The 27,680-nt window shown below is 36.7% G+C and overlaps 1 protein-coding gene across 8 annotated transcripts in view; it reads left to right on the top strand.

Annotated features, from left to right (window-relative positions):
• The window catches only part of Trps1 (transcriptional repressor GATA binding 1), a 228,205-nt gene that overhangs the window by 66,153 nt on the left and 134,372 nt on the right, over nt 1–27,680 (top strand). For all 8 annotated transcript variants that reach the window (XM_051202667.1, XM_051202664.1, XM_051202666.1 and 5 more), the window contains one exon: nt 2,690–3,293. In XM_051202667.1, coding sequence (XP_051058624.1) covers nt 2,690–3,293 — 604 coding nt within the window. The remainder of the gene's footprint in view (nt 1–2,689; nt 3,294–27,680) is intronic.

Here is a 27,680-nt window from a genome sequence, read left to right as displayed (position 1 = left end):
TACTTTATTGTTGCTTACAAAGTTTAAGATAAGTTGTATGCACTCACTGTTACAATGTTTGCTGTGTAGACAGAGAGCAGCCACACCATACGTGAGAAAAGGAGAAAGCAGAAACGATAGATTCGGACACATAGGAACTTTACACACAGGGATTTTTTAGTTATGATGTCATAATTGTTACATATTTAAGGAAGTAAAAATCACCATTTAAAATGATCATGCATTGTGAAACTATTAATTACTGAGGGGAGCCATTGTGCAAAGACCATTCCTGATTAAAAAGCATAATCAGAAAAAAAAGAATTAAAGAAAACAGATGGGATAATTGACAGATTAGGTAATGATGGAGAGCCAGTGATTTTCATCACAATGAGACAATGTGACAAAAGTTTTTGAATAAGCATTTAATTATTTAATGTGTATGGGTTTGTCCATGTAACATGTGTTTTCTTGATGACCTTAGATGCCAGAAAAAGGGGTTGGGTTTCCTAGGACTGGAGTTACAGACAGCAATGAGACCCCATGTGGATGCTAGAAATCAGACTTGGATGGCTCATAGAGAAAGTTTTGAAGATATAGCAAGGAAGTAGAAAATATGAAACCAGATAGTAACATATGGAAATACAATGAGATCTTTACAGATATACAAGTAATCAGAATCTTAGAAGGAAAGAATAAAGAGAATGATATGGATGGTATACAGTTAATATTTGAGGAGAAAATAGAAAACATTTTCTAGGACTCATAGAAGAAAGATATACATACATAGAATACAAAAAGCATAACACACACTAAGCAAAAGATATTATATACAAATGAACTCTCCCATAAATGTATTATTACAAAAGACGGTCAGATAAGCTTAGAATTTATCTTTAAAAAGAGCCAAGGAAACAAGATGGGAATACTGAAAAATAGATATATATGTTAAGCAATAAATTAGCAGGGAATCTGGAAATGGCAAGTCTACTCAACATCAGTTCAGCTTCTAAAACAATGAAACCATGGTGGTTATAATGTGATCTGTGTACATGTGATATTTTTAAAATAGTGCCTAGTAAATACAGTGCCAGGAATACTCAAATGTTGACATTACATTTCACCTTGAGAACTGCTCTTTCGAAACAGAACATTATAAACCCTAGAGAAAAGAAAGTGCAGTATTTTTACCTTTATTTTTAAACATTGATTATGTAAATTTCCAGAAAGGCCCTAAAAGTATGTAGCATAATTATCTAGGTCAGGACAGGCTGCTCAGTGGGAGAGTACATGCCATGGGGGTTCAGTCCTCCCAAAATGATAGCTCCTGCTTATCCTTTGGATTTGTAGACTCCCCTCAGAAAGTCCCTTGACTTTTGTAAGTGCCCCTCACATGCCTTGCACTCTCTTTCCTGTCATTATTTCCTTACATCATTCTTTGTACCTGCCTATTTACAGTGAAGCTTGTCACCCTCAGGACCCTGTAAGTGCCCAGAAGGCAGGGACTGTGAGTTCCTATTTTACCATTATGTAGCTAGCAGCTGGCAAAATGACAGAATGATGCTTATCTCCAGCTGGAGTAACTTCAACTGATAGCTCAGAGAACTTACTGTGTTACCCCTTTGGTAACATGTGGGACAAGTAGAAAGTACTTCCTATGATATTTAGAGAGTGAAGGAAGACGTTTTTAATCAAAGAAACAATGCCTCATGCAGAAATGGGTGTATTTTTCTGGTATGCTTCTTACAATTAAATAACTTTGTTCTTTTGGATCAAACATTTGTCCTTAAATAGTAGTTATTTTTTATTTTTTTATTTTTCAGTGGAGATGTTATAACATCTGGCAATAAAATCTTTTGGTTTTATGACTTAAAAAGAAGGGACACACATGAACACACATACAGACTCCTTTAACAAGTGTATCTATACAACCCCTGCCATGCTGTTTGACACCTAGCATTCAGTTTGCTTAGTTTCTATATCTACTTATAGATCATGCAATTCATTTTTTCTTTTGTTTTAACACATCTTATTTCCTAGATTATATAGATCAGGTAGCCTTATTTCATTGAGTAAGTTTATTTTAACATAGGTAAGAAAGGAATATTGTAATCATAGACTATTTTAATATGTGGGAAAGGTATAAAAAGCAACACAGCATTAAAAATGTTAATGCATTATTAGTTGAAAACAGATCACAGTTCAGCTCTGATAAATAAAAATGGAAAGATCATTGGTGAAACAAGTTTAAAAAACAGTATCTTACTAATACAGAATTGGCAATTATCCACCAAGACACAATGGATAGAGCAGTTGATAATGAAGCTAAATAATCACTTCTATGTGTAATCAGCTGCCCGCCCCCGGTGTGTGTGTGTGTGTGTTGTTGTTGTTGTTGGGTGTGTTCTTGGTGTTCATGTCTATTAGTGCTAAAGAAATCGTGTGTGTGTGTTTGTGTGCTTGTGTGCTAGTGTGTGTGTTTGTGTGCTTGTGTGCTAGTGTGTCTTCATGTCTGTTAGTGGTGAAAAAAATCATTTTTTTATATAGAAATGAACATGCCTGTTAATTAAATTCCAGTTTCTTGATGTCGAGAATATTGTATTTATACCTGCTCCATTGCATGAGAGAAGTCAGGTGCATGAGGACTGTTTTAGCCCAGAGCATTCCCTTCAGAATTCTGGCTTCCCATTGACTCTTTTCTTCCTTCCAGGAGAGCACACAGCTGCTACAAATGTCGTCAGTGCAGTTTCACAGCTGCCGACACTCAGTCACTCTTGGAGCACTTCAACACCGTTCACTGCCAGGAACAGGAAATCACTACTGCTAATGGCGAAGAGGATGGCCATGCCATACCCACCATCAAGGAAGAGCCCAAAATTGACCTCAAGGTCTACAGTCTGCTAAACCCAGACTCTAAAATGGGAGAGACAGTTCCTGAGAGCGTAGTCAAGAGGGAGAAACTTGATGACAAGGAAGGGCTGAAAGATAAAGTCTGGGCTGAGAGTTCCAGTGATGATCTTCGTGGCGTGGCTTGGAGAGGGACTGACATCCTAAGGGGCAGTCCATCCTACACTCAAGCAAGCCTAGGGCTCTTGACGCCTGTGTCCAGCTCCCAAGAGCAGACAAAGACACTGAGGGACAGCCCCAATGTGGAAGCTGCCCACCTGGCAAGACCTATGTATGGCTTGGCTGTCGATACCAAGAGCTTCCTGCAAGGGGCGCCTGCTGGTGGTGAGAAGTCTGCGTCCCTCACACAGCAGTACCCTGCTTCTGGAGAGAGCAAGACCAAGGACGAATCCCAGTCGCTGTTACGGGTAGGAAGGTTTACTTGTTCAAATAAAATATATCTTTTGAAGGGAACATACATTTTCTACATTTAGTTTAATGCGTTGTGTAGTGAAGTGGAATGATCTGTATTGATATTTTATACGTATGAAAGTCAAAGGAGCAGAACCTAACTTCCAGGTAGGCACGTGCCTATTTGTTTTTGCTCTGAGCTCCGGTTCATTGTTGGTTAATATTTCTTGATGATTATGCAAAGCAACAAAGCCACCTTTGGAGGTGGGAGCGTTCTAATCCCATATGGATGCTCACCTATATTCAAAAAACTGATTGACCACTAAATTTTAAGGTGCTGTGATACAGTACACAGGCGATAAGGGAAGTTAGCAGAGATTAAAGCACTAAGAATGTAAACTCCTGGGCGAGATGTTAATCCAGAAGACATCATCTCTTAAAACAGACAAACAAACCCCCCACAATTTCCCCCCACACATACTCCACACAAAACTCCCCAAATACCAAAACAACAGCAACAGCAAAAAACAGTGGCTGTAGTTCAGTTGTTGGAAAGAACGAAAAAGGATGAGCAAAATGTAAACATAAATAGTACAAATCCTATCCAAAGGAGAGTTCTGGCTATTTCATCCTCTCAGGACCTTTTAGGGAGGAAAACATGGGAAAAATGACAGTGAATCTCCAAGTAAGGAAACTCTTCATTTTTGTTCATGCCTTGTAGACTCAGTGTTCTAAAGAAATATTTTAGCTTCTGAAACCCAGTGAGCTCACAGTATGCTGCGTCTGTGTGTTTTGACTAAAGCAGTAAGCACCCTTCAGCATGTCACCTTGGTGCTGAGACAATTAAAGGGATTTCAGGATGATTTTGAAACTATGTTCCTGCATAGAAGGTACCATCAGAGATCAGAAATTAGCTCCCTTTACAAAACACCAGGTTAGGAAATGGAGTTCCCTCTGCCTAGGACTTTGAACTCTAAGTCAGAGAACATACATAGGTCTGTGGCCACAGACACTGGAGAGAAGCCCTTCCCTGACAGTAGGCTTAGCTGCTGTGCGCCTTCAAACTTCTCTGAAGCCTTTCTGTGTGTCTCTGGTGCTGTGGAGTTAAGATATGCCCCTTGCAAGTGGCACAGCTTAAAAAGCCGTTGCTTTTCCTGAGTGTAGTTAAGGCTCAGAGTGAGAGGAGCCTTGGCTATAGAAGAGGGGTTATCTCTGTTTCCACAAGAAACAAAGACTTCTTATTGTTGTCCAGTAGGAACAAATGTTCTCTACATAACTTTGGAGAGAGACCAAACAGTTCTGTACCCTCCAGGAGCAGGCTCATCTCTGGGTGCTTCCTTTGCAAAGCTGTAGATAGATGTGCCTGTCTGATGGCAAATAGCCTTTTCTTAGTCATGTATGCTTTTCTGGTCTCACAGGTCTTTTATGACTTTTGGTTGAGAGGGAGAATGGGTTTCATATATGTTAGTGTCCGGTGACATCTTGAGAGTTGGGCGATTTCCATTAGATTACTAGAGTCCTTCCTCTTCCACGCGACTGACATTTCTGCATGACTCCAAGTTATTTCAGTGTGATTTTTCTTTTTATGCATTTCTGGTCTGTCAGTTTGTCAGCCTCCCTTGTATATTCTAAGAATTTGGAATGGTAAGTAGCTGATTGAGCAGTCGAACAAAAACCCCATTGCTATCGTGCTCAGCCTCAGGATGATATAACTTCTAAAAACATTCCTTCTTTTCAGTTCCTCCACTTCCTTAATCCCCTGACTTGAAGTTTCTATTGCACCATTTCAACTGCTCTTTCACTTCCTCTGCATTAGCTAGCTGCTGACGCAGGTCTTCAGCACAGCTAACCCTCAGTGGAGGACTCGATCCCTAACCTTGCGATTTATGATGTTTAAAGACTGCCTCTACTTCATTTCACAGTCCAGCACCCTCCCCCCCAACACACATCACCCCCCCAATACACTCCCTCCCTCCCTCCCTCTCTCCCTTCCTCCCTCTCTCTCTCTCTCTCTCTCTCTCTCTCTAAAAGCCAGATTCATTGTTTTGTGACTTAAAATAGGAATCTTTAACATTTATGTCTTTGTGTTTTGATGATTCTTTTAGGAATTCTTGACTCTATTGGCCAAAAGTAAATAGTAAATAGTTTGGCAAAACCTCTGTCTACAAAAGTACTTACATTATGATTTGATTTGTAACAGTAGCATAATTCCAGTTACAGAGTAACAACCAAAATCTTTTTGTGGTTGGGGGTCACCACCACACCAGGAACTGTATTAAAGGGTCACAACATTAGCAAGGTTGGGAACCACTGCCAGTAGGTATTTGGAGTAGAAAGAGCTACTACTTTGGTTTATTGTGCAATACTTGGGTTGATCTCTTAACTGAATTTCCAGTTATCTGCATATATCATAATGAGCTTTCAAAGTAACCTAGTCATGTTAAGAGCAGATTTTGACAGACATATAGAGGGAATTCCTGGTGGAATGCGGGATGCTAAATTACCCTACCTGCTCATTCTGGAAGGAAGTACCCATAGAATATCATTGGCATGGTTACCAAAGGCAAAAGTAATGCAGTTCATTTGGATAGTTGAAAACTTCAAACTAGTATTATGTTTAGAAAAGCATACTTGAAATATAGAGTTGCTTGGAATAAAACACCATGTTCTGCCTGTGTTTAGAATGGAGTGTTGGCTTTTGAGTTTTTAAAGTACAGTGGATCATGCTGGTGGACATGTATATTTACTTACAGGAACCCACTTATGACATGGAAGAGAGTTTTTCATTACCTTCAACACAGCCTGCAGCACAGTGCCCTCCTAAATGCTTTTATGTAGATTGCTGTTGCTGAGAGACGAACTTTTAAGTCTGCTAACATGATGTATATACACTGATAGAAAAAGTCAAGTGGGGAGAAGTCATCCTAGACCATGTTGATTTAACAGTTCAAGACTGTTGCTAAGAAGTGGAGCATTTTTAATGACTAGGTAAAAGTTATATCAGCTTCTTTTATAAAGCTGCTTTCAGGATATCCATCTGATAATGCAATTCTGAATTTTAATTAATCAATGCATTTTTTATTGGGTCTAGTGGTGGGTTAGTAGCCAGTTGCCCCATTCCTACAAGTGTAGAAGGAAGTTTCTCCTGAAGACCTTCCATGTCCCAAAATTCCTTTCACTAGAGAAGTAGTTGCCCTTTGGGGTTTTCAAGCCATTTATTTATGTTGTCATTTAGTGAATGGCCTTTTTTGTTTTTTTGTTTTGTTTTGTTTTTTTCTATTAGGACTAGGAAAGACATGAAAATAACTTCAGGTTGTTTTTGCCACCTTTGTGTATCACTCAGCTTAAATGTTAACCTAAGCCAGATTGATCAAAGTATTCTCTTGTAAATTGCTTTTAAAATGATAGACTTCTTTGCAGATCAACCAATCAATATTAGTCTAAAACTTTAGAATATTTTGTGAATTTGAATGAATATTAAGGCCTTTTTGTTAAATAAAACTTTTACATTTTTTTTTTTTTTTTTTTTTTTTTTGTTAAAATGATCCACAGTCACATGCAAACTTTACCTTTTAAAATCCTTATTCCTGAAGTGGTCACTGTTGTTCTTTGGCTGCAGCTGTGGGCAATGAAACACAAACACTAGACTCAATGTACCCACATGGAGATTATTGGTGGAGGGAAAAGAAAGGAAGTCAACATTGGCCAACCGGGAGCAGTGAAGGGGCTGGGGGTGGGTGGGTGGGAGGGGGATGATGGGTGTTTGCTTAAAAGGGGAAGCGTGCACATGTGTACTGAGTCCCTACTCAGCCATGACTTGGCCACACTGGGCATGTATGTCCCACCCATCATTAGAGGGTGGGGTCAACAGAATGCCGAATTTCCAACAATCACCAAAGTTGAATAAATATGAACCTACCCAGTATTTTTACATCTGTTTAAATTTGTCCTTAGGAAGAACTTAGTATCTTCAACATTATTTTGGCCAAAGTGAGGTAATCAATAAATTACATATTTTCCAATAATTTTTTTCCTTCTTATTTAAGGGGTAGTGATGTTGATTTGCTTATGTACAATTTTGCATTCTTTTTCTGAGCAGTTTCTGCTACAATTGTTTGTACTTTTAAGGAAATACATAACAAATATAATTATATTTATATTTTATTAATTCCTGTTTTATCATTCTGGATTTTATTATTTTTGTTTCTTTCTTTCTTTCTTTCTTTTTTTTTTTTTTTTGCTTTTTTTTTTTATTTGTCTCTTGAGACAAGGTTTCTCTGTAGCTTTGGAGCCTGTCCAGGAACTTGCTCTGTAGACCAGGCTGGCCTCAAACTCACAGAGATCCACCTGCCTCTGCCTCCTAAGTGCTGGGATTAAAGGTGCTTGCACATTATTCTTGCAGTAGAATTTTTAAAGTTATGTTTATGTCACAGAAATGTTTCATGTAAATAGGGAGAAAAACATTGTCCCTAAATATCACAGAGGTTTTGCCAGTTTCAAATGGAGTTTTCACTTATACAAATGCAAAATAATAATTAATATTATTATATAGTTAATAATATTAGGACAATTCACCAGCCAGGCTCCAGTGATTCTTTTGTTGAGATAATACACTAGTTACATGTGTAGCACAAATTCTATCTTAGGGTTGAACACTAGTTATTAGACACTTTCTTCAGCACACTCAGGGGAAACTGAGCCACAGTGAGACTAACTTTGGTTTATTGCTTCAACATCTTTATTGCAGTTTGTTGGTTTTAAGGTCTACATCCTGCACTGCTTTGGTATTAGTAGAGACCTTCTGATGTGGACCTCTGGGAGTTGTTGAGTTCTGTGGTAGGCCACTGCCTGCCAAAGGCCAGCCTTCAGGAAACCGAAACAGCTATCTCCTGACCCAGGATCTACTCACTGCCTTCCTCACAGCAGCGCTTTGTGGCTCAGTTAATTAATGTTTGTCAGCCCATTTGTGATCCTCAGATGCAGGGTGCCTGATAAGCCAAAGGAGTGTGATTATTTGTTCATCTTGTAAATGTGATACTGAGGCAGTACAAAGCAGACCTTATTTCTGCCTTTCTTTAGCAGTGTTAAATTTATAGTCTAAAGGCTGTTGATACGGGACAGTACATTCAGATGCAAAAATGTTCTTTTGGAGTCAGTCTACTGGCAGCCATGCAAACAAGCCCTAGTGATGAATACCTTTACAACAACTCTTACAAGACCTAGGAAACTCTTTTAAATTAAAGATTATCTAAACTGAAAGGAGATATTCATTGTTTTGCTTCATATTTAATGATAACAAATCTAGAATCTAAGTCATCCTACAGAAAATATTGACTTAATATTTATGTAAATAACAGCCTTCCAGATCACCTTTGGACTTTTTACATGTGCATAATCCAACACAAATGTAATGAGACTCCATCAGAAGCACATTGATATACTACTTGTCTAAAGGAGAAATAGAGCATACCAAATATTATTTATTCTATCCAGATACTGTGTAATTCTTGTACAGTTCTCTGCCTGTGACTTGGGTTGATACCTCTTCTGGGTGGCATCTAGTAGAAACATTTTTGTTCTAAATTCATGTATTTTGGTACTTTCAAATATAAAGCCCACAAATTGAACTTAGTATAAGTAATACTGAACATGACCGTTTTAATTAATTTTTACTAAGTAAAATACAAGTAGCTTTTCCCTCTTCTTGCTAGCCTTTAATCTTTTACAGTGAAATATAATTTTTGATGGATAGAAAATAATGGAATGGCGCATCCACAATTCTGGTTTTGTTAGCTTTACTGCTGAGGTTTCTAGTAACCTAATTTTAGTTTGCAGTTTAGCTCCCTTGTCTCCCATAGGTCTTTGTAAAAGTATTCTCAACTACCCAAAACATGCTTTGTTGTAAAGGAGACTCTTTGTGAAGTCTGGCATGGATTCCAAGCCAGGGGAAGCAGATCGATCTCGGGGCACTGTGCAGATTTGTAGCCACTAAGAAGTGGTGGTGTCCTTTACTTCAGTATCGCTGTGTCATTTCCTGTAGGAATACCCTTTGCTTGGCTTCTTTCTCCCCCAGTTGACTGAGGCAGTAGATACCAATAATACCAAAGGGAACCATTGTTGAGCCTGTTTCGATGTGGGAGGGGTTAGTATACAGGTGGCCCACATTTTAGGTGTAGAGAGAGATGCACAGTGATTCGGAAGTGTGTCAGCCATCAGACATCCTGAGAGGAATCTAGCCTTTTTTTTTTTTTTTTTTTCTTTTGACATGACTAATCTAAATGTGAACTAATGTTTTACAGTAAAATAACCATACTTTAAATAAAATGTGATCGTTTGGGATTTTGTTACTGTTAACATCAAAAAGTATCTTCTTTTATTTTCTTTGTCCATAGACTTTGTTTAAGAACTTTTGAAGATTGGTTATGTGACTACTAACTGCTAAGGGAAGCTTAGCAAGCTGGGGTTCCTGCATCTGGCTGTGGTATTAGGATGAGCAGTGTTCCATTGAATTTTAATCACCATCTTCCTTCATTTGGGAGAAGCAATACCACTTATTGATTATTAAGATTAATTTCCAAATAGATAAACTTTATTTTGGGAAAATTCACTTCTAATATATTTTGTGTATGTCTATATCAGTGCTTAGAAGTGAAGAAAAGGAATCTTAATTTTGTTTTCCTAATTATAGGACAATTAAGCTAAATTGAGTATTTGGCATTCTTGTTCAAGTTAGAGTAGTAATTGCCTCTCAAACATAATTTTACATGGTAGCTTGTCTCTTGGAAGCAGCAGTTTCTCAGTTCTGTAAGCTTAACTTAGGCATATTGATGAAGAAAGGGATAAATAGTAAATGTGCTTATTTGTAACATAAATGTTAATCAGAAAATGCTAACCATTCACATATTTTGAAATAAAATATCTTTAATTCTCCTACAGGTTTTTGGGAGAAATCTGTAATTGAAGTGGAGAAAATTATAAAATCCATGACAATATAATGTACTGAATTGCATTCACCTGTAATGTTACATTTCATTTAAGTTTCTATAGTCAAGACTTATTCTTACCCATGCTTAAAAAAAAAAGGTCTTGGTAGATAAATGACCCATAAAATAATCTCTTCTCAGGGAATTAACTTTATGAGCTTTTAACTTATAATCCAATATATCACAAGAGCAGCTCTGTAACTGTCTAATTGGAATTCTCACTGAAGAAGACAAAACCTGTAAAGTTAATTCATGAAAAATAATCTTACCCAGAAAGGCATTAAAAATGTTGTCTATTTATAATTAATTGTTAAGCAATCAAAACTTTAACATTTCAATTTATATTGCCTTTCAGTTAATTTATTAGTGCACTAATATCTTTGAAGTTCAACTGTTACTATTCCTTTTATTAAGATGAAGTGAGATTAAATAGTTTTTTTTTTTTTTTTTGCCAGAATTCATACTACACATCAAGACAAAGTTGCCTTGTTAGCCCTGGCTGTCCAATTCATGAGTCCCTGTATAGCCTCCCCAGCTTTGTTGTGATTCCTATTAAGTGCTTGCATCAGGAAGTTTGCTTCTTCTGCATATCCACCATCTATGAATGTATGAATAATATTGAAAAGTAACACTCTGAAGTAATGCAAGTGGCACTTGATTATTACAAAGAAGGAAGCACTGCAGAAATTGAAAAATCACTGGTGTATTCCAATGCAAAAGTTATTTCTGCTCATATTTTGGCATCAGATGTATCTTTTAGATACACTTACATATGTATTTTATCGAGGCATTTCATAATTTACTTTTAAAGTTTTATAATATGATGTGGACATTTTTTTCCTTGCTCATAAAGATATGCCACAATATTTGTTTCATTGATTACCCATATTATATGCTTAATATGTCCACTGATGAACATTTAGATTATTTCCAATTTTACTTATAATGAGCACTTTAAAACCGTGCCTGAAAGTTCATACCAGTAACCCCAGCACTCAAAATGTTGATGCAGATAAATTATTGCCAGTTCAAGGACTGCTTGATTGACACAATAAGTTTTAAGCTAGCCTGGGCTTTAAGGTGGTGAGATTCTGTATCAATAATTAACAAACCAACCAACCAAATAAACATAATATAATAAAAAATAACAATTTAATAATCTCCCTGTATCTATCATTCTACTGTTTTATCATTTCTTTGATATATTTTCTTGTAATACAATTAGTATTTATATGAGAAAATATATCTCATAACCCATAATATTTAACTAACTTTTATTTAAAAGCATACTTTTAAGACAGAGAATAATTCCAGCCATAATAAACATGGGAAATAATATGCGGTAAGTACTTATGGAATGACTGCTGATACAAATTGAGTTATTTATTTATGGTAGAAAGAATTCAGAGAATAAATGATAATCTCAGATATCTGCTTTTGTCATATAAGTGGACTTACATATATCTAAGTGCATGATTGGATGCAGTTACTACCTTGTATCTGCGGTATAGTTTATACTTTTGTAGGTTTATCAGTCTTGCAAACCACAGTATATTTTCGTTGTACCATTAAAGGCGACGTTGACCATAGTTTAGAATATCCACAAGTTGTTCTTACCCAATTCTTGCTCTTTTCAAATTCACCACAGCACATTTTCTTAATAACAAAAAGAAATTCCATGCATTTTGTTTTAATTATGTAGGTAGAATGAAGAAAATTTAAGGTTTCCAAAACATGCATCCTATGAAATATTCTGATGATAGGCCCATGTCCTTTTAGATCTGTGTCCTCAAAGCCTTTAAACTGTCATGTAATTCCAGGTGGTTTGTGTAAGAGGTTGCCTCACAGTCACTTGGCAGTTGAATATTCCTGAAACATTTCAAGATATCTTGTCTTCACATTAAATTGTGCCAGGAGCCCTGTATTTGGATGTTGGCAGTGTGTGTTTCACTCTACTGTTTTTTATTTCCAGATGAATGCTATTTCATGACTCTCATTTCATGACTCTCATCTAATGCTTTCTTTTTGATCTTCCTGGTTTTACAGTGGGAAGTACAATAGATTGGAGGAAGGTAGGTTGTGTGTAGTAAACTTAATTTGTTACTAAGTACTTATGTGACCCTGGGAGTGTCATTCAACCCTTCTTTGGGTTTGGAAAATTCTAGATAGTGCAATATACAGTTGGTTAAATTTCCTTCAAATAGAAATATGTGAACCAAGTCGATTTCCTGTTGAACCTTAAATATTCTGATGTCTGAGTCAATGGATGAATTGTCTGTAAGATACTAACCTTATATTTTAATCTTAGTAACATTAATCTGAAGAGAGAAAGCCTATCCTAATTACAAATTTAAATATTATTTTCATCTAGTAGCTAAAAAGTGGCTAGGTATAAATAACTGTCACATATAATCTGAAACCTTCAGAAAAAAATCACATTGTTTAAATTTAACCTTCATGATAATGCTCAGGTAATTAGAGGCCTTCTTATGAGAAATGATATGACCCTGGTGGCAAAGTGACAGGCAAAAATCTGTGTCTTTAGTTGCTGGCATTGAGCAGCAATGCCTGTTTTGTTCTCCATCAGATGTGCAGAACAGAATTTGGGATGAGGAAACTAATTTTAGTAGGAGGGGTGCAAATTTCTTAGGAGTCCATGAATAGACTCTAATCCCAGCTGTTTCATTACAATTATAAAAATAAAATGGGCTGTGAATCACTCAAACTCTGTTTAATGGGTGTGAATAATTCAGTTTCATCCCGCTGAAATCTTAAAACTATAAACCTATCTTAGTTCTTTATGGTCTTTCAGAGTTAATATCTCATTATTCGGAGATGAACTATGTGAAGTATGGGTGGTCATAATGAAAGGGGCCATATTTTTAATTAGCCTCTGTGGTTTCCAGTATTGGCTGTAGCCTCTAGGTTGAGCGTAGGGGTAGAGTTGAAAAAGAGATTAGGAAGAGTCTAGGAAACTAAACAAAATGTTAAATTAGGATTTCCTAACATTTTTCTTTCCAGTTAAATATGTGTATGTTCGTTATATACATCTTGTTGCATAGATGTAAATGAAAGAAAGAATGCAAATAATCAACATGTTTTATATATCCTTTTGTGGATCCACAAATGTCCACACCAAAAAGACATATAAATTACAAGTGTGAGTTTTTATATTTATTATTAAAATACCATCTGATTTAACTTTGGAATAAAGTAAAAACCTTTTGAAATATCAGTATATATCCTTCCACACCATATTTATAGTCTTTACAGTAATTTTCTGAATTTTGCCCTAGATAAAATGCTGATCTATTCCTTGTAGTTGGACATTTACTTCCAGCTTTTCCTGTTCTAAGCGGATATCTTTGTAGTTAAGTAATTGCATCTTGCTCTCTATTTCAAATGGTTTGATTTGGCGTTCCTATAATTAGGCTTGCTTGTGGGATGACATAGGAATGGCATCTATTGGCAAGTATATGTCACTTTGCCAGGCAGTGCACATATACTCCTGGGAAATAGGGAAACTGTATCATCTCTGGACTTTCATTAGTTAGAATTTTCTCACAGTGGTAGTTAAGAAATAGAAACCCTAACATTTTCTTTATATGTTATTATAGGGGGAAAGTTAATAACTAATATATAATAATAAATTTGAAAAAGATGCACGTGAGTAGCACTAACAGAATCTCTTGGATATCTGCCTCACTTTTATAGTTGAAACATAGATTTATTACTTGTATTAATAAATGTGAATTATACTAAAATGATACTTAATATTATAAACACACAGGGATCTAGCTACTTCCTAAAATGTTTCTGAAAGAATATAAATTTACTGTTTATATGTGTACATACAAAGTTCCTAGCAACACTTAATATAATGTTTGGCTTATCACCTGTACTTTCAATATATAAATCAGTTTTGGACTTTCCTCGGGTCGTTTACAAGTACGGTATAAACATGAAAACTGAATACTAAAGTGTAGAAAACCATTCTATATTCCACATACTTAATTTGTTTTTCTAATTATACTGCTATGTTCCAGGTCCTCAAAATTCATTTCCATTCATGAATTTTTGTTTTTCAAGATAGGGTCTCTTTGTGTAGGGTCTCTTTGTGGCTATCCTGAAACTTGCTCTGCAGACCAGGATGGCCTTGAACTCATGGAGATCCACCTACCTCTCACTTCTGAGTGTTGGGATTAAAGGCATGTGCTGCCACTATCTGGCCCATTCATGAAATTTGAGTGCATGTCTCACATACACAAATGTATATCTACAAATATTCCCCTTGGTTCAGAATTTATTTTCAAAGAACCAAAAAGCAGTAGACTAAACTGACCTAGACTTAAATAAAACAGCTGATTTAAGGAGGTCTGTAGAATCACTTTCTCCTACACTGCAGTGTGTCTTTCTTGTTGTCCAATAAATACAAATGCAGTTCCTTAAAAGATAAAAAAGTGAGAAAATAAAAGTTCCTACCCTAAAGTAATATGCAACAGGTTTTTGTGTGTGTAAACTACTATAATGCAAAGAAATTTTCATAAAAGGTAGAAAAAGTAGGAAGTGATTTTATTGAAAGTATAATAGGTCATACTAAGATGAGAGAAAATTAAGTTTTTTACAAAAAATTTACTTGTTGCCAATCAACTAAATAGAAAACATCATGAAAATGATCAAAATGTATGAAATTCTCAAAATATTAATAAAATATTGTATTGAAATATCTAAGCAATAGGACATTTATTTTGTTTTAATATTATCCCTTTGAAGTTTGATTTTTTTTTCTAATAAGAGACTGAAAAGCGGGGTAGATCCAGATGGGAGGTGACATGGGAAGGAAGTAGGAGGAGTAGAAGAAAAAAAAATCTATTCATAGTAAAAGCAAAAATAATGAGTAAAAGAATAAATATGAAAAGATCCCATTGAATTCTACACAGCAGAATAACCATAATAAAATGTTTTGAGTGATAAAAAAAAGTCAAGGAAAAATATGAAAGGGATAATTGAGAATGCTATCTCTTTCAGGGAACAGAGGATTGAAGGGAGTTCAAATGCATTGACTCTCAATCACTGAGTACTTGAAAGCCTACTTAGTACACAATTCCCTAGAAACACTATCAACACATTCAAGCTATAGCTACCAGAGTGTTGTCTCTTTTGCAGACAAGGAGCAGAGACAATGTTCAGTAGACTGACTACAACCCAAAAGCAGATGTCAGGTCTCCTGGAGTAGAACAAAGTGTGGTTTAGATGATCTTTTTAATTTCAGTTAAAATATAATTATACTGTTCCTCCTTTTTCCCTTTTTTCACTGAAGTCTTGCATATGTATCCCACTCCTCTGTGCTTTATGAACTCATGGCCTCTTTTTCTTTATTTGTTAATGTCATATATGCTTGTGTGTGTGTGCATGCAAGAGCATGAGTGTACGTGTGTGTGTGTGTGTGTGTGTGTGTGTGTGCATGCTTTTGTGGTTTTAATGAGCAAACATGGAGGTTTTAATTATGCAGTGAAGTAAAGAGACCTCACTACACACACACACACACACACACACACACACACACACACACACACACACACTACATATGTAGGTATATATTTGCACAATTTAGGGTTATGTATATAACTATATTACTTCAGGGCTAATTTAATGACCTCTTCTTATTTCAGTCATTAAATGAAGAGTCCATGGAATTGCTGTATATCCATAGGGACTTGTAGAGTAGTCTTTGGAAATGTGAAGGACAGATAAAGAAAACATCTAAGCAGAAATTAAGTACATTCCGAGTCTTGTGACTCGGGCTAAAATTAATGTGTGAGTCCAGAGGCAGTGAAGCACACTGCTTTGTCCTTTGTGAGTTCACACTGTAAGCTCCTCTGTGTATGTCTAAGTTTCTTCCTAAGTGCTAGTGTTCTGAAATACAACAAGAACGTGAATGCTTTGAATGTCTTATTACATCCTAACCCCCCCAAAAAAAGAGTTATGTAGGGGTCTTTAGAGATGAAGAGAGAACAAACAATAAACAACAATAACATATTTATTCTGTGAATAAATTCAAAAGGAAAACTACACCAAGTTTCCCCTATAGTTTTTTAAAATGTCTGCCATATGTTCTTTGCCTATTGAATTGATGCATCGTATACAAGCACTGTCATAATTATGTTCCTAGATTATTATTCTTATTTTCTGATGATTTCTCTTAGGTTTGACCTGGTGGCTGGTTGGATGTCTTATTTGATGTAGTGTCATGGAGAAGAAAGACAAATGCTTGGCTGTGATATGTCACCTGTTGTTTAATGGCTAAAACTGCTACATATCTTAATACTGAATTACATTAAGTCATTTTAAAAGCATTCTACTTCCCCCTTTGTTTAAATTCCTGCAATCCCTAGGATATTCACGGGGTGGTTAATGGAAGTCTTGATTAAAATCTTCCAAGCTTTAAGGCTTTCAGTCCTTGTAAACAATGGGGATCTGAGGCACTGGCCTCATTATGTCTTTTTATTAGTCTATTTACCCACTTAATGTTAACAAAAAATGTCAAGTTTTGCTCCTTTAGTTGTGTTGTAATAAATACAAATTAAATGTCTTTTAAAAAATCAGCCACACCCTGTTGTGTGATGATCTCAGAATTTATGATTTTTTTTTTTTAAATTCTTTAAAGACATAATTATTTTCAAACCAAGTGAGCTGCCTTGGGTTAGCAATTTCCATGATTTAAAATAGGTCTTTTAAATTTTATATCTGGACTGCTTTTAAGTGGTTCTTTCAAAATATGCAAGACTATGAACCCAAAACACTGATGTATTCAGTCTATACTTGTTTCATAATAGCTAACCAAACTATATTCAGATAAAAGTCTTTATATACATAATAGCTGACATGGTGTCAAGGTTTACATGTGGCCTCAGCAGCTTAGATCCCATGACCAATTCAAACATATCCTACCTTTCTATGGCTAGACACTGCCACACGATAGACTGAGATGCTGCTCCCAGAATTCCTGGCTTTTGTGGTTTTAATGAGCAAACATGGAGATTTTAATTATGCAGCGAAGTAAAGAGAGCTCACTATAGTTTCTGATCCTTACCATTTTCATGTGTAAATTTCATTTTAATTTAGGTTTTGTCTGATTGTTTTCTTTTGTGCACTTGAAATGAAAGTCTACTTATGTAAGTATGAATGTTTGTATATGTATATATGTGTGTGTATGTATGTGGATATGTGCGTATATACATGTGTATCTATGTGAAGCAGAGCTCTGTTTCACCAGATAAGAAAGAAAAAAATTAAATGTGCTCTGGTAAAACCCCAAATAATCTATGCTTTTATGTGATTTCAGCATTGGTACAGGAATGTTTATTCTATAATGACTTATTAAAATGGCATATATCAAAAGTGTTAAGAAGAAGGCACATAAGTAATTTGTTAACCATTCAGTGTTAAAGAAAATAGGACCTTGGTTTCAACACTGTCTTTCTGAGTTTGATCCTTGGACCTAAATTGTAGAAGGAGAACCTGAACTTTTAAATTTTTTCTAACATCCAAAATAGCACCATGGACACTCTTACAAACACACACACACACACACACGCACACACGCACGCACGCACGCACGAACGCACGAGCACACACACACACACACCACAACTTGAGATTTCATTTCTGTTGGATTTAATCCATCTGTAACATAACTGTATTATTAGTTTATGGAACATATGCCCATGTCTGTTGAACCCAAATTGTGCGGGAAGATTTCATGATTCTTGTATTCTTTCCCTTCTAAGGAGGAAAAGCCTTTTACAATGCTAGTTTCTAGGTAAGTAGTCATCTTCTTGGGACTGTTTTTCATTATTTAGAGATCATCAAAATCAAAGACAGTAAAGAAAGTAAGATATGAAATGATATTAGTAAATATTGTTGATCATGAAGCTCATGTTTCACTCAGCTTGCTTGAGAAAAACCTGGGAAGAAGATGAAAGATTTTCTGAACTCTGGAATGCTTTCCTACTGAAAAGCAAACTCCATTATCCTCATGTCCTTGCCTAGATAAGATGAACAAAGTTGTAGAAATGGGAAGCCTAAAGGGTCCATCCTTCCAGTGTTGTCCTTATTAGTTTGCCAGACCCAATTCTGAAAACAGGGTGGGAAAGGAGTTAGACACCTGGAAATAATGTTGGCAAATTAGTCTTATTTTTACCCCTCATACTGAATTGAGGATGTATTTTTAGGCTTCCTCTGGTGTCATGTTCATTTTCTTTTTTTTTATCGGAATCTGTACAGAGATTCTAGATTTATTAATAAGTAGCCGGTTCAGGAAAGTCTTTTGCCAAAATTTATCTTAGGCGGTTAGTTTTGTCTGGGAGATTTCCAGGGATAGCGAATATTTCAGTCATTTAAACATGATGTAGTAAAAGTCATTCACAGGAAATGAAACTCTGTTTTGTCACTTTCTCCACTTACAGGCTAATCTGATCAACTTTCAAGTAGTTGTTCATCCTTTTATTCTGTACTCGAACTGTGCCTATGGAAGGCATATGGGTTTAAAGAATGCTTGGTTTACCATCTGCTGATAAGGGAAAGTGAGATGCTAAATCAGAGGGGCAGGAAAGTCTATTTCCATAGATGCTATTTCAATCTGCAGTACCATAGGCAGTGTTCTGAAGTATTTTAATTGGGATTATATTGATGTGTGTTAGTACAACAAGTATAATTGTTGATATAGTTGAAGTTGTTGAATCATTTGGTTCTTCTGACTATGTAGAGTTGTGGAGATACATGAAATTTTACTTCCATTAATTATAGTGTTTTTTTTTTAAATATTCTTTCTTCAGTAGTTTTTGAAGCAATGGCACATTTTCTTTTTCCAGAAAGCAAAACAGGAAAAGGTTAACTTTTCAGATAAACGAATTAAAACTAAAGGAAAACTTGTCCTTTTCCCACAGTACTCATTTGTTAAATATTTTCATGACCACCACATTTTGAAAATGCATCAGCCTTGTGGTGTTTAGAAAAGAGTAAAGAAGGTTTACCATTATGGTTACTAAATGCTGATGTGAGATGATGAGAAGGAAGATAGGCAACTTCCTGAGCATCATTGCATTTAACCCTTTGAATGGCATCTTACCGCTTGTTGAAAAGTCTCCCTGTAAAGACTCTAACACTACCCACTGTTAAACTAGTTGTAGTGTCTGCTTTGAGTACTTGGGGCTGTTAGAAGACTGCGTGAGTCCATACCCTTTCAAAGTCAGCAAAAGGAAGTACAGGGAATCACACCAGCTTTGCAGATTGGTGGCATGACTGTTACTCTTCCATCCAGCTCAGCAAGTGTGACCCTTGTGGGGTGGGTCATACATTCGTTGACCATGCTCCTTGTTTCAGGACCTTGTTTCAGGGAGGTTTTATGTTAGCAAATCATTTTAAAGCCTTAAGTCTCTTTTCCATGTTCATTCCAAGTTTAAGTTCTTACATTTGCTTTCTACATGATTTAGGTATAGAGGAAGTTAAATTTACAATTGAGCAGCCTTTTATAACAAATGGTGTTGTCAAAAATGTCTTATTCCTAGACCTTCTTGACCTAGTTACTAGAAGGGGCATTTCTGTGGTAAAATGATATACCTGAACACATTAGCAGGTAATGCCAGGTTGCTTTCCCATGTCTAATGTCAGCAAAAGATTAGAAAAACCAAGAAATTCATTCAGAATTTTGTTAGGTGACAGGGAGCTAAGCAAGGAAGGCAGAGACAGGGAATTAACATGTGGAAAAAATATGTCTGTAACTGGAAATTGCTATGCCGAGTATCACTGTCCAATTGATGTATTATTCCCTTGATAGCAGTTATTAGAACCACTTACTTTCCACATGAGATGAATCTTTTTGTCGATCTAGCTTTGTATTTGGAGCAAGTACATCTTGGCTGTCACTGATATACACAACTCGATAGTGACAAGTAGTCTTTACTTCCAGTGAAGTTACATGCTACAGCCATTAAAAATATTTTTTAAAAAATTAACTTTTCTTAGATGAGTACGAAATCCTGGATGGTGCAGGATGAAGCCGGCACACAAATGCGCCATGCATCCATGTGGGGTAGAGGAGTGATTCACCCTGAGTTGAAGAAGGATTGTCTTGCATCTTGAATCAGTTTTTCTGTCCCCATCTTGTCTTCTTACTCACAGAACTGTTTTGATGAAACTGTAGACACCCATTCAAATTTGATTGATTCAATTTTGGAAAAATTATTTATGAGAAATAATTTTAGAAAAGTAGAATTGTTCAGTGATGCCGTATTTACTTTACAGAGGGTGAGGATATCTCGCCGCCACTGCGTACTGCATCGTCACTGTGTTTTGAAGAATAAGTACCAAAATGATGGCATTCTGTGTTTTTTCTCCCTGTTTTCCTGATTTCTGGAACACTGCCATCCTCCACATTTTCTCTAGCCTTAAGAATGCCATCTGCCCATTAAAAAAGGAAAAGAAAAAAACCCCAAAACACACACACACACACACACACACACACACACACACACACCCAAAACATGACAGAAACCTCATAAACTAGGGTATAAGGTCTGCTGGGACTGTTCCTACATTAAGGGCTCCCTAGCCTGTGTTTCTCCCAGATCCTAAGGCTGAGTAAATCCTTATAGAGACCTTGGTCATTTCCATATTCTGTTGCTAATTCATGCTCAGCAATAGGCTGACTCTCATGTTTATCCCAGGCTTTGATGTTGTTCTGCACATCCTCTTCCTATAGTTCTAGTGTGAGTGTTTGAATTCATGATGTAACCAAGCCAGGCTGTTTCGATTGGTAGTTGTTACGGATCCTCAGTTAGATGCAAGTTTGCCCATCATCTTCTAAGCCCTGATGTCAGTGGATACCATTGAACAGATTCTCAAGTTCTCCACAATCCCACCCCCTGCCCCAAGTAGACACACATATACATATGCTAACCCCAAGTGATGGTTTGGGTAAATACATATGTCCACAGTTCAGTTATAGCTTGCTTTAAAATAACACTAGAAATGTAACAGTAGATTGTTATGTAGGCGGTGTACTTCATGTAGTAATATAGAAATTATCCCTTAAGCTTTTAAGTAAATAGTTGGGGATTCTTATATTTCAGTGAGATATGACATGTTGCCTTTTCATGAACTCAGAATTTTGAAACGTGTCTCATTTCTTGATGCTGTTATTTTTAATGTCCCTACTGTTTATTTTTCTATCATTGTCACATGGCTTCAGTTGCTAGATTGGTTAATAAAGATTCTGTCAGGGTTATACTTCTCTTGCTCATGGGATCACTTTTTCAACCAGGGCAATTTGGAAAGACAAACTTGTACATTTTACCAAACTGCAGAAGCTCAGTTTATCTGTTGGATTAGGCATAGTTACTATTAGCACTTCAGGGAGCACACTAATGAATGTGTGGAAATACAGGCTCATCACATGGAAAAATGAAAACAAAACAGGAACTCCCATGTTTTTAGTGAGGGAAAAAAAATAAAAAAAGAAAGAAAAATCAGTACGGTCACTTTTTCCAAAGAAGTTAAATAAGACACCCACTCCTGCTGCATTTATGACTACTGTCTCTGCAAGAGGCCACATCTTTCATGCTGTTTCAATTCCAGCCTTTACCAACAGAATATGCAGTTGGGATTTTGAAAATAATTTTGGATTTCCTTGGCAGCTAACTTGCCAAGTGCTGACGTTGGAAAACAAGGACTTGTAAGAGCCCTTTGAACTTAAAAAAGAAAACCCCCTGCCACCTGAGGCTGCCAGTGCTCTCCCAGCCAGCTGGGGCCCTTGTTTCACACCTGAGGCTCAGAAGTCTGCTTGAAGACTTAAAGCCAACCTTCAAGCTGCACTCCCATGAAACTCTTCTTGAATAGAAGACCAAGTCAGGAGTTCCTATGTCCCTTGTGGTCCCTTGTCCTTGGGCAAATGACTTGGTATAGTAACTAGTCTTCACCTACTGAAGTCTTTCTTATAAACACACATGTTTACCGTAGACGCCTGCTGCTACACAATATTAGGATATATTTGACATTCTCTGGTCTTCTTCGATATCAAGAGTATTTGCCATTACAAAGAAGCCTGTAAAGGTAAATCCATTGGAGTTAATTTTTACGTGTGGGTCCCAGGTTGATGTGAAAAGTGTCCCTCCTCAAAAGAAGGACAAACGCAAGTGTCTTGTTTATTTTTATAACCTACTGTCAATAGGTATATTTTCCTTACCCAAGACTGCTGCCAAAATGGATAGCCAACCTGGGAGTCTAACATTGTTAGACGGTTGGTTATAGTCAGTATTTTGGCACCAAGAACTGAAACGAATTAATTGGTTGTCCATACGGTATGTGTAATGGGCACTATCAGCTATTTAAACATACACCAATTATTTTCAGGGTTCTCTAACCCATCTGTCACCATATTGTTCACTTACATGAAATAAAATTGTCATTTGTCTCTACATAAGTAATACAGTACCAATTTTTGTTCCAATTTTTTGTGTCAATAGATTTATGTCACCAGGCCTTATTGTTGTCTTTATTACTGTTTCTCCTTCCAATAATTTAGTAAATAATTTTATTTGGATGAAAACCAACAACCACCAGATATAGGAAAATGGTCCCATCAAAAATGAATAAATAAAAGGATTAGAGATAGTGTAAGATTAAAAATGCTTTGTACAAGTGATAGATAGCATATCTCATACACACACACACACACACACACACACACACACACACACACACACACACGTATGCATGTGCGTATGCATACGGAAGTCAGGAATTAACCCCAGGTACTATTCCTCTGGCACCATCCACCGCGTTTGTGTGTGTGTTTGTGTGTTAGTGTGTATGATTTTATTTTGTTTTGACACAGATCTCTAACTGGGACCTAGAGGAAACAGAATAGAGTAGGCTAGCCACCTGGGCATGAATAGAAATCCATATATCTCTGCCTCCCCATTTCTGGGATTACAAGTACATGTAAGTGGGTTCTGGGAGTTAAAAATTAAATCATGTTTTACTAATGACAAGCGCTTTAACAAATGGCCAATTTTCCAAGTCCCCTCTTTGTGTCTAATGTTCATAGTTGAGGGAGTGTTGTACTTCATGGTTACCTATTGAATAACCGTTTCTCTCCAGCTGTAACCACGTGGACGCCATTGTAACGAGTTTGGTTTTTCCGCCTGACGCCGCCCGGTCTTGTTCTGCCGCCTCGCCAGCCCCAAATAATACACAGAGACTCTGTATTTGATACAATACTGTTGGCCCGGTTACTTGTTTCTTATCGGCTAGCTCTGCCTTTAATTATTAACCCATTTCTGCTGATCTATGTATTTTCACATGGCCTTCTCTTACCAGGGAGGCGGCTGGCGTCCAGCTCTCTCCAGACTCTCCATCTTGACTCCTCCTTCCTACTTCCTATTTCCTCCTTGTCTCCTAGTCCCTCCTATCTTCCTTTCCTATTGGCCAACAGTGCTTTATTATTAACCAGTATGAGAAACATATACAGAATGATATCTCCCATCATCCAGCCTTTGATGTGTAATGTGTAATTCAACATAAATCACTGACCACTGAATCTCTCCTTGGCATTTGCTGCCTCAGCTCATAAAGCTGATGACCACTGCCTTCTGAGACTACACAGTGTTTGGGATCCATCTGCTTATTTGCAGGATTTGGAGGGTAGTAGCAGGGATGTAACTCTAAAAGAAAAGTGCACATTTCTTTACTGTCTACTGATGAACAAATCCAGAGATGTCTTGGCAACTCCCTTCATTGTTTCTGAGTGTGTTTTACCTCTGGCAGTTTTAAATAAACTCAAGATTACATCCATTTCCCAGAGGAGGTGTACACTTCAGCAATACCCGTTATCATTGCAGGAGTTATCATAACACCTAATATCTCAACTGGCGTTTAAGTGTAATGACAGTTAGGGGACTTGGAGTGAGTGCAGTCGAAGCTTGGGAGGACTTTGGACTACAAGTTAAAATCAGGTTGTCCACTCCTGTAGAAAGTTTATTTGTAAAACCACTCTTATCCCCACTGCTCCTTCTCCTAACTTAAATACGGGTTAGTAGTCAGGAGAAGAGATTTTATATTATGGTTAGAGCTCACTTTTCTGGCTGCAATTTGTTCAATCTTGACATGTATCTGAACTAAGTACTATGTAAGGGGGTTAGTCTTTTGTTCAGGGTGTGTCAGAAATACTGCTGGACCAGGTTGGCTAAATAAATGAGTATCACATTGCCTTTGCTCTCAGTTGTGAATAAGAAAGTGCAGACCACAGAAATCCAGGGCAGTTTCCTTCCTTCCTTCCTTCCTTCCTTCCCTTTTCCTCCTTCCCTCCCTCCTTCTCTCTCTGTCCTCTCTGCCCTTTCTGAGCACCCTCACCCAACACTTGCAAAGGACTTATCTACATTAATGAGTCTCCATTTCTGTTTCTTTTAATGATGAGCATTTGGAGGCCACATTGCTTTTGATTTTTTGTCTGTTTATTAGAAATTATATAGTTATCAATGGCGGGTTCCATGTGTCAATACAGTGGAAAAGTATTTCTAGGATCCAATGTTTGCACTGTGCTTGTTGAGGCTTGTTGCTTTTCATTCAATCCATTTAGTCATATCATTTGTCTGAGGTGATCAGCAAATTTTAATGTAAGTCCTAGCCAATCTAATAAAATAATGGGAAGAAACCATATTCCTGTGCACACCACACATATATGCAAACAGGCTCATATATTTATTATATTATGTATGTGTGAATACATACACATACTCATACAAATCATATATCTCCTTTTACAGCTTATGTTCAAATTATACAAAAAATAAGAAACTTATATGACCCTGAAGTTGTATGTAGCTAGTTCCCCTACATAAATTTAACAAGTATATTATATGGTTTGGACATAGAACAAGTATTTTTTCTATTAATACATTACCTTCTACTTGAAAATTTGGAGAAAATCCAAAGGAAGTTCATTTTAATTAGCCAGAATATTGTTTTAACCAAGCCATATGCCTAAAATGACACAAAATACATCTTTTCCTTTTAAATACAATATAGTTCAACATTTGTTAATCTTCTCTTTTTCTTTATTTTCCCCCAGCAATCAAACTGACCATTGTTTGGATCTGAAATATTGTTCATTTTGAAGAGATAATTATTCTTTTTTGTTTGTTTGTTTGGTGTTTGTTTTGTTTTGTTGTTTGTTTTTCGAGACAGGATTTCTCCGTATTGCTTTGGAGCCTGTCCGGGAACTAGCTCTGTAGTTCAGGCTGGCCTCAAATTTGCAGAGATCCACCTGCCTCTGCCTCCCAAGTGCTGGGATTAAAGGCGTGCACCACCACCAACCAGCCAAGCATTATTTTTAATATGAAAATATTAAGTAGTATTTAAAAATCCAGGAAAATACACATTAGTCAACACATGTTTTCTTTAGCTATGCAATAATCAGATTTTTTATAAAAACATTTGAGAATTTAATATCTAGCATCCCATCTTCCTGCATCACACAAGTACTTTTTATCACCACAACTAATTTAGCATTTTTTTTTTTTTAACCTCACTGGATCTAGTGTAAATATCACAATGTGCCTTGTCAGACCTTCTTAGAGCGTTTAAAGTACTCCATCTTCTTCTGTATGTTTTTGCACTATTGCAAGCTTGCCATATTGTAATTGTGTATTACTCCTGGGGCACCTATACAATGATATAGATATCTAAGGCTTTGTAACTAAGTTTTTAAATGTGTAGGCTTTTATTGGTCAAGGCCTGCCAGTAAATGACTACTTGGCTTTCTTTCACCGTTGTTATTTCAGTGGGTATTCGTTTGTACCAGCAGTTGAAAACTTTCCCCTTTTAGAAAAGATATCCTCTTCCATGGGGTTCCCCAATATTCAAGGGGAGGGGCTTGATGGAGGTCTCCATTTTAGACTCCACACACTGTCTAACAGTGGGTCTCTGTAACTTACCCAATCTGATGCCAGAGGAAGCCTCTTTGATGGCAACTGGACAAGGCTTAGATCTATGAGTTTAGTAGAATATGGGGTAACTTTGGTCAGGATATAGAAAATGGAAAAATAGTTTATTTTTAGTAAAAACAGAAAAAACTCAGTATTTTGTTTACTTTCATATTGTATTATTAGTGACCACAACCTTAGTAGCCTTTATTATTATTATTATTAGTAGTAGTAGTAGTATTTTATTCTGCTTGCTTTAGGTGCAGTGTATAAATTTAAGGAAGGTGTACTTGGTCCATTAGACATTATTCAATTTATTCTCCTCCATATACCAGGTTCCACATAATCAATTCCATTAAAAAGACCACCCAAGGTAACATTTTCCTTCCATTATTTCATAGTGTTGGGTACTTTTTACTGTGGAGTTTAACATATCTCGGAGTTGCACTTTTTGATAGAGTTTCGAACACTGAGCTGGTAAAAATATTAAGGAAATCAAAATATCTTTCTCCTGATACCACTAATTTTGAAGACTGTAGCTTCATAAATCTTAACAGTGCAATGCCACTGACTGTAGGGGTAGCTGGTGCTTGCCTCATGTTTGGACGAAGTACATACTGTTTACATCACTGACCAGGGTTCAACCCTGCTTTTCTGGTGTTTGCAGTGACCAGGAAATAAGGTACTATTTACTATATGTGAAAAGCAAGATGAAGCACTTCTGAAATAGGCATAGTGGTCACACATACCTCATATATACTGCAGAGGTTTTGTGTATCAGATGTTTCAAAACATTTTAGAAAGCGCTGTGTTAGTACAAAGTAAGCATACCCCTAATCCATGACTAATGCCAATATCACCTTCATCTCTGTGATAATAAATCTGGGGCTTTTGTACTTGGAGCTTTAGCACAATGGTTAGAGGTCACGAGGCAGGGAATGTTAGTGTTAAAATGGTCAGATGTCTTGTTAGAAACATACCTCACCTCCTCGCATCACTTGCTGCATTTAAGCTGACCTGGAAAGGATAATTCATGCTAAGTTATTGGACAGCAGTATTTCATCTATCAGCCGAGGGATCGGACATTCATTTGTTTCCTTTCCTTGAAGACTGCTAAGCAGCATCTTATTTGTTCAGTTATTTACTTGTTCACGGTGTTTTGGAAGACAGGGTTTAATTCATATCACACTTCTAGTAACAGTCTATCAGTGAGGAAAGTCAGGGCAGGAACTCAAAGCAGGAACCTGCATGCAGGAACTGAAATAGAAACGGAAGCAGAATGCTGCTTACCGGCTTTTTCCTTATTGCTTGCTCAGCCTCCTTTCTTACATCATCCAGGTCTACCTACCCAAGGGTGGCTTTGTCTGAAGTGATATGGGCCCACCTCCACGCCTCCATCAGTTGCCATTACAGAAATTCACAGTTGATTTACCTACAG

Source organism: Phodopus roborovskii, unplaced genomic scaffold (genome assembly GCF_943737965.1).
Source record: "Phodopus roborovskii unplaced genomic scaffold, PHOROB, whole genome shotgun sequence".
Taxonomy (NCBI): Eukaryota; Metazoa; Chordata; class Mammalia; order Rodentia; family Cricetidae; genus Phodopus; species Phodopus roborovskii.
Note: the sequence above shows the minus strand (reverse complement) of the source record. Positions and strands in the feature narration are given on the sequence as shown.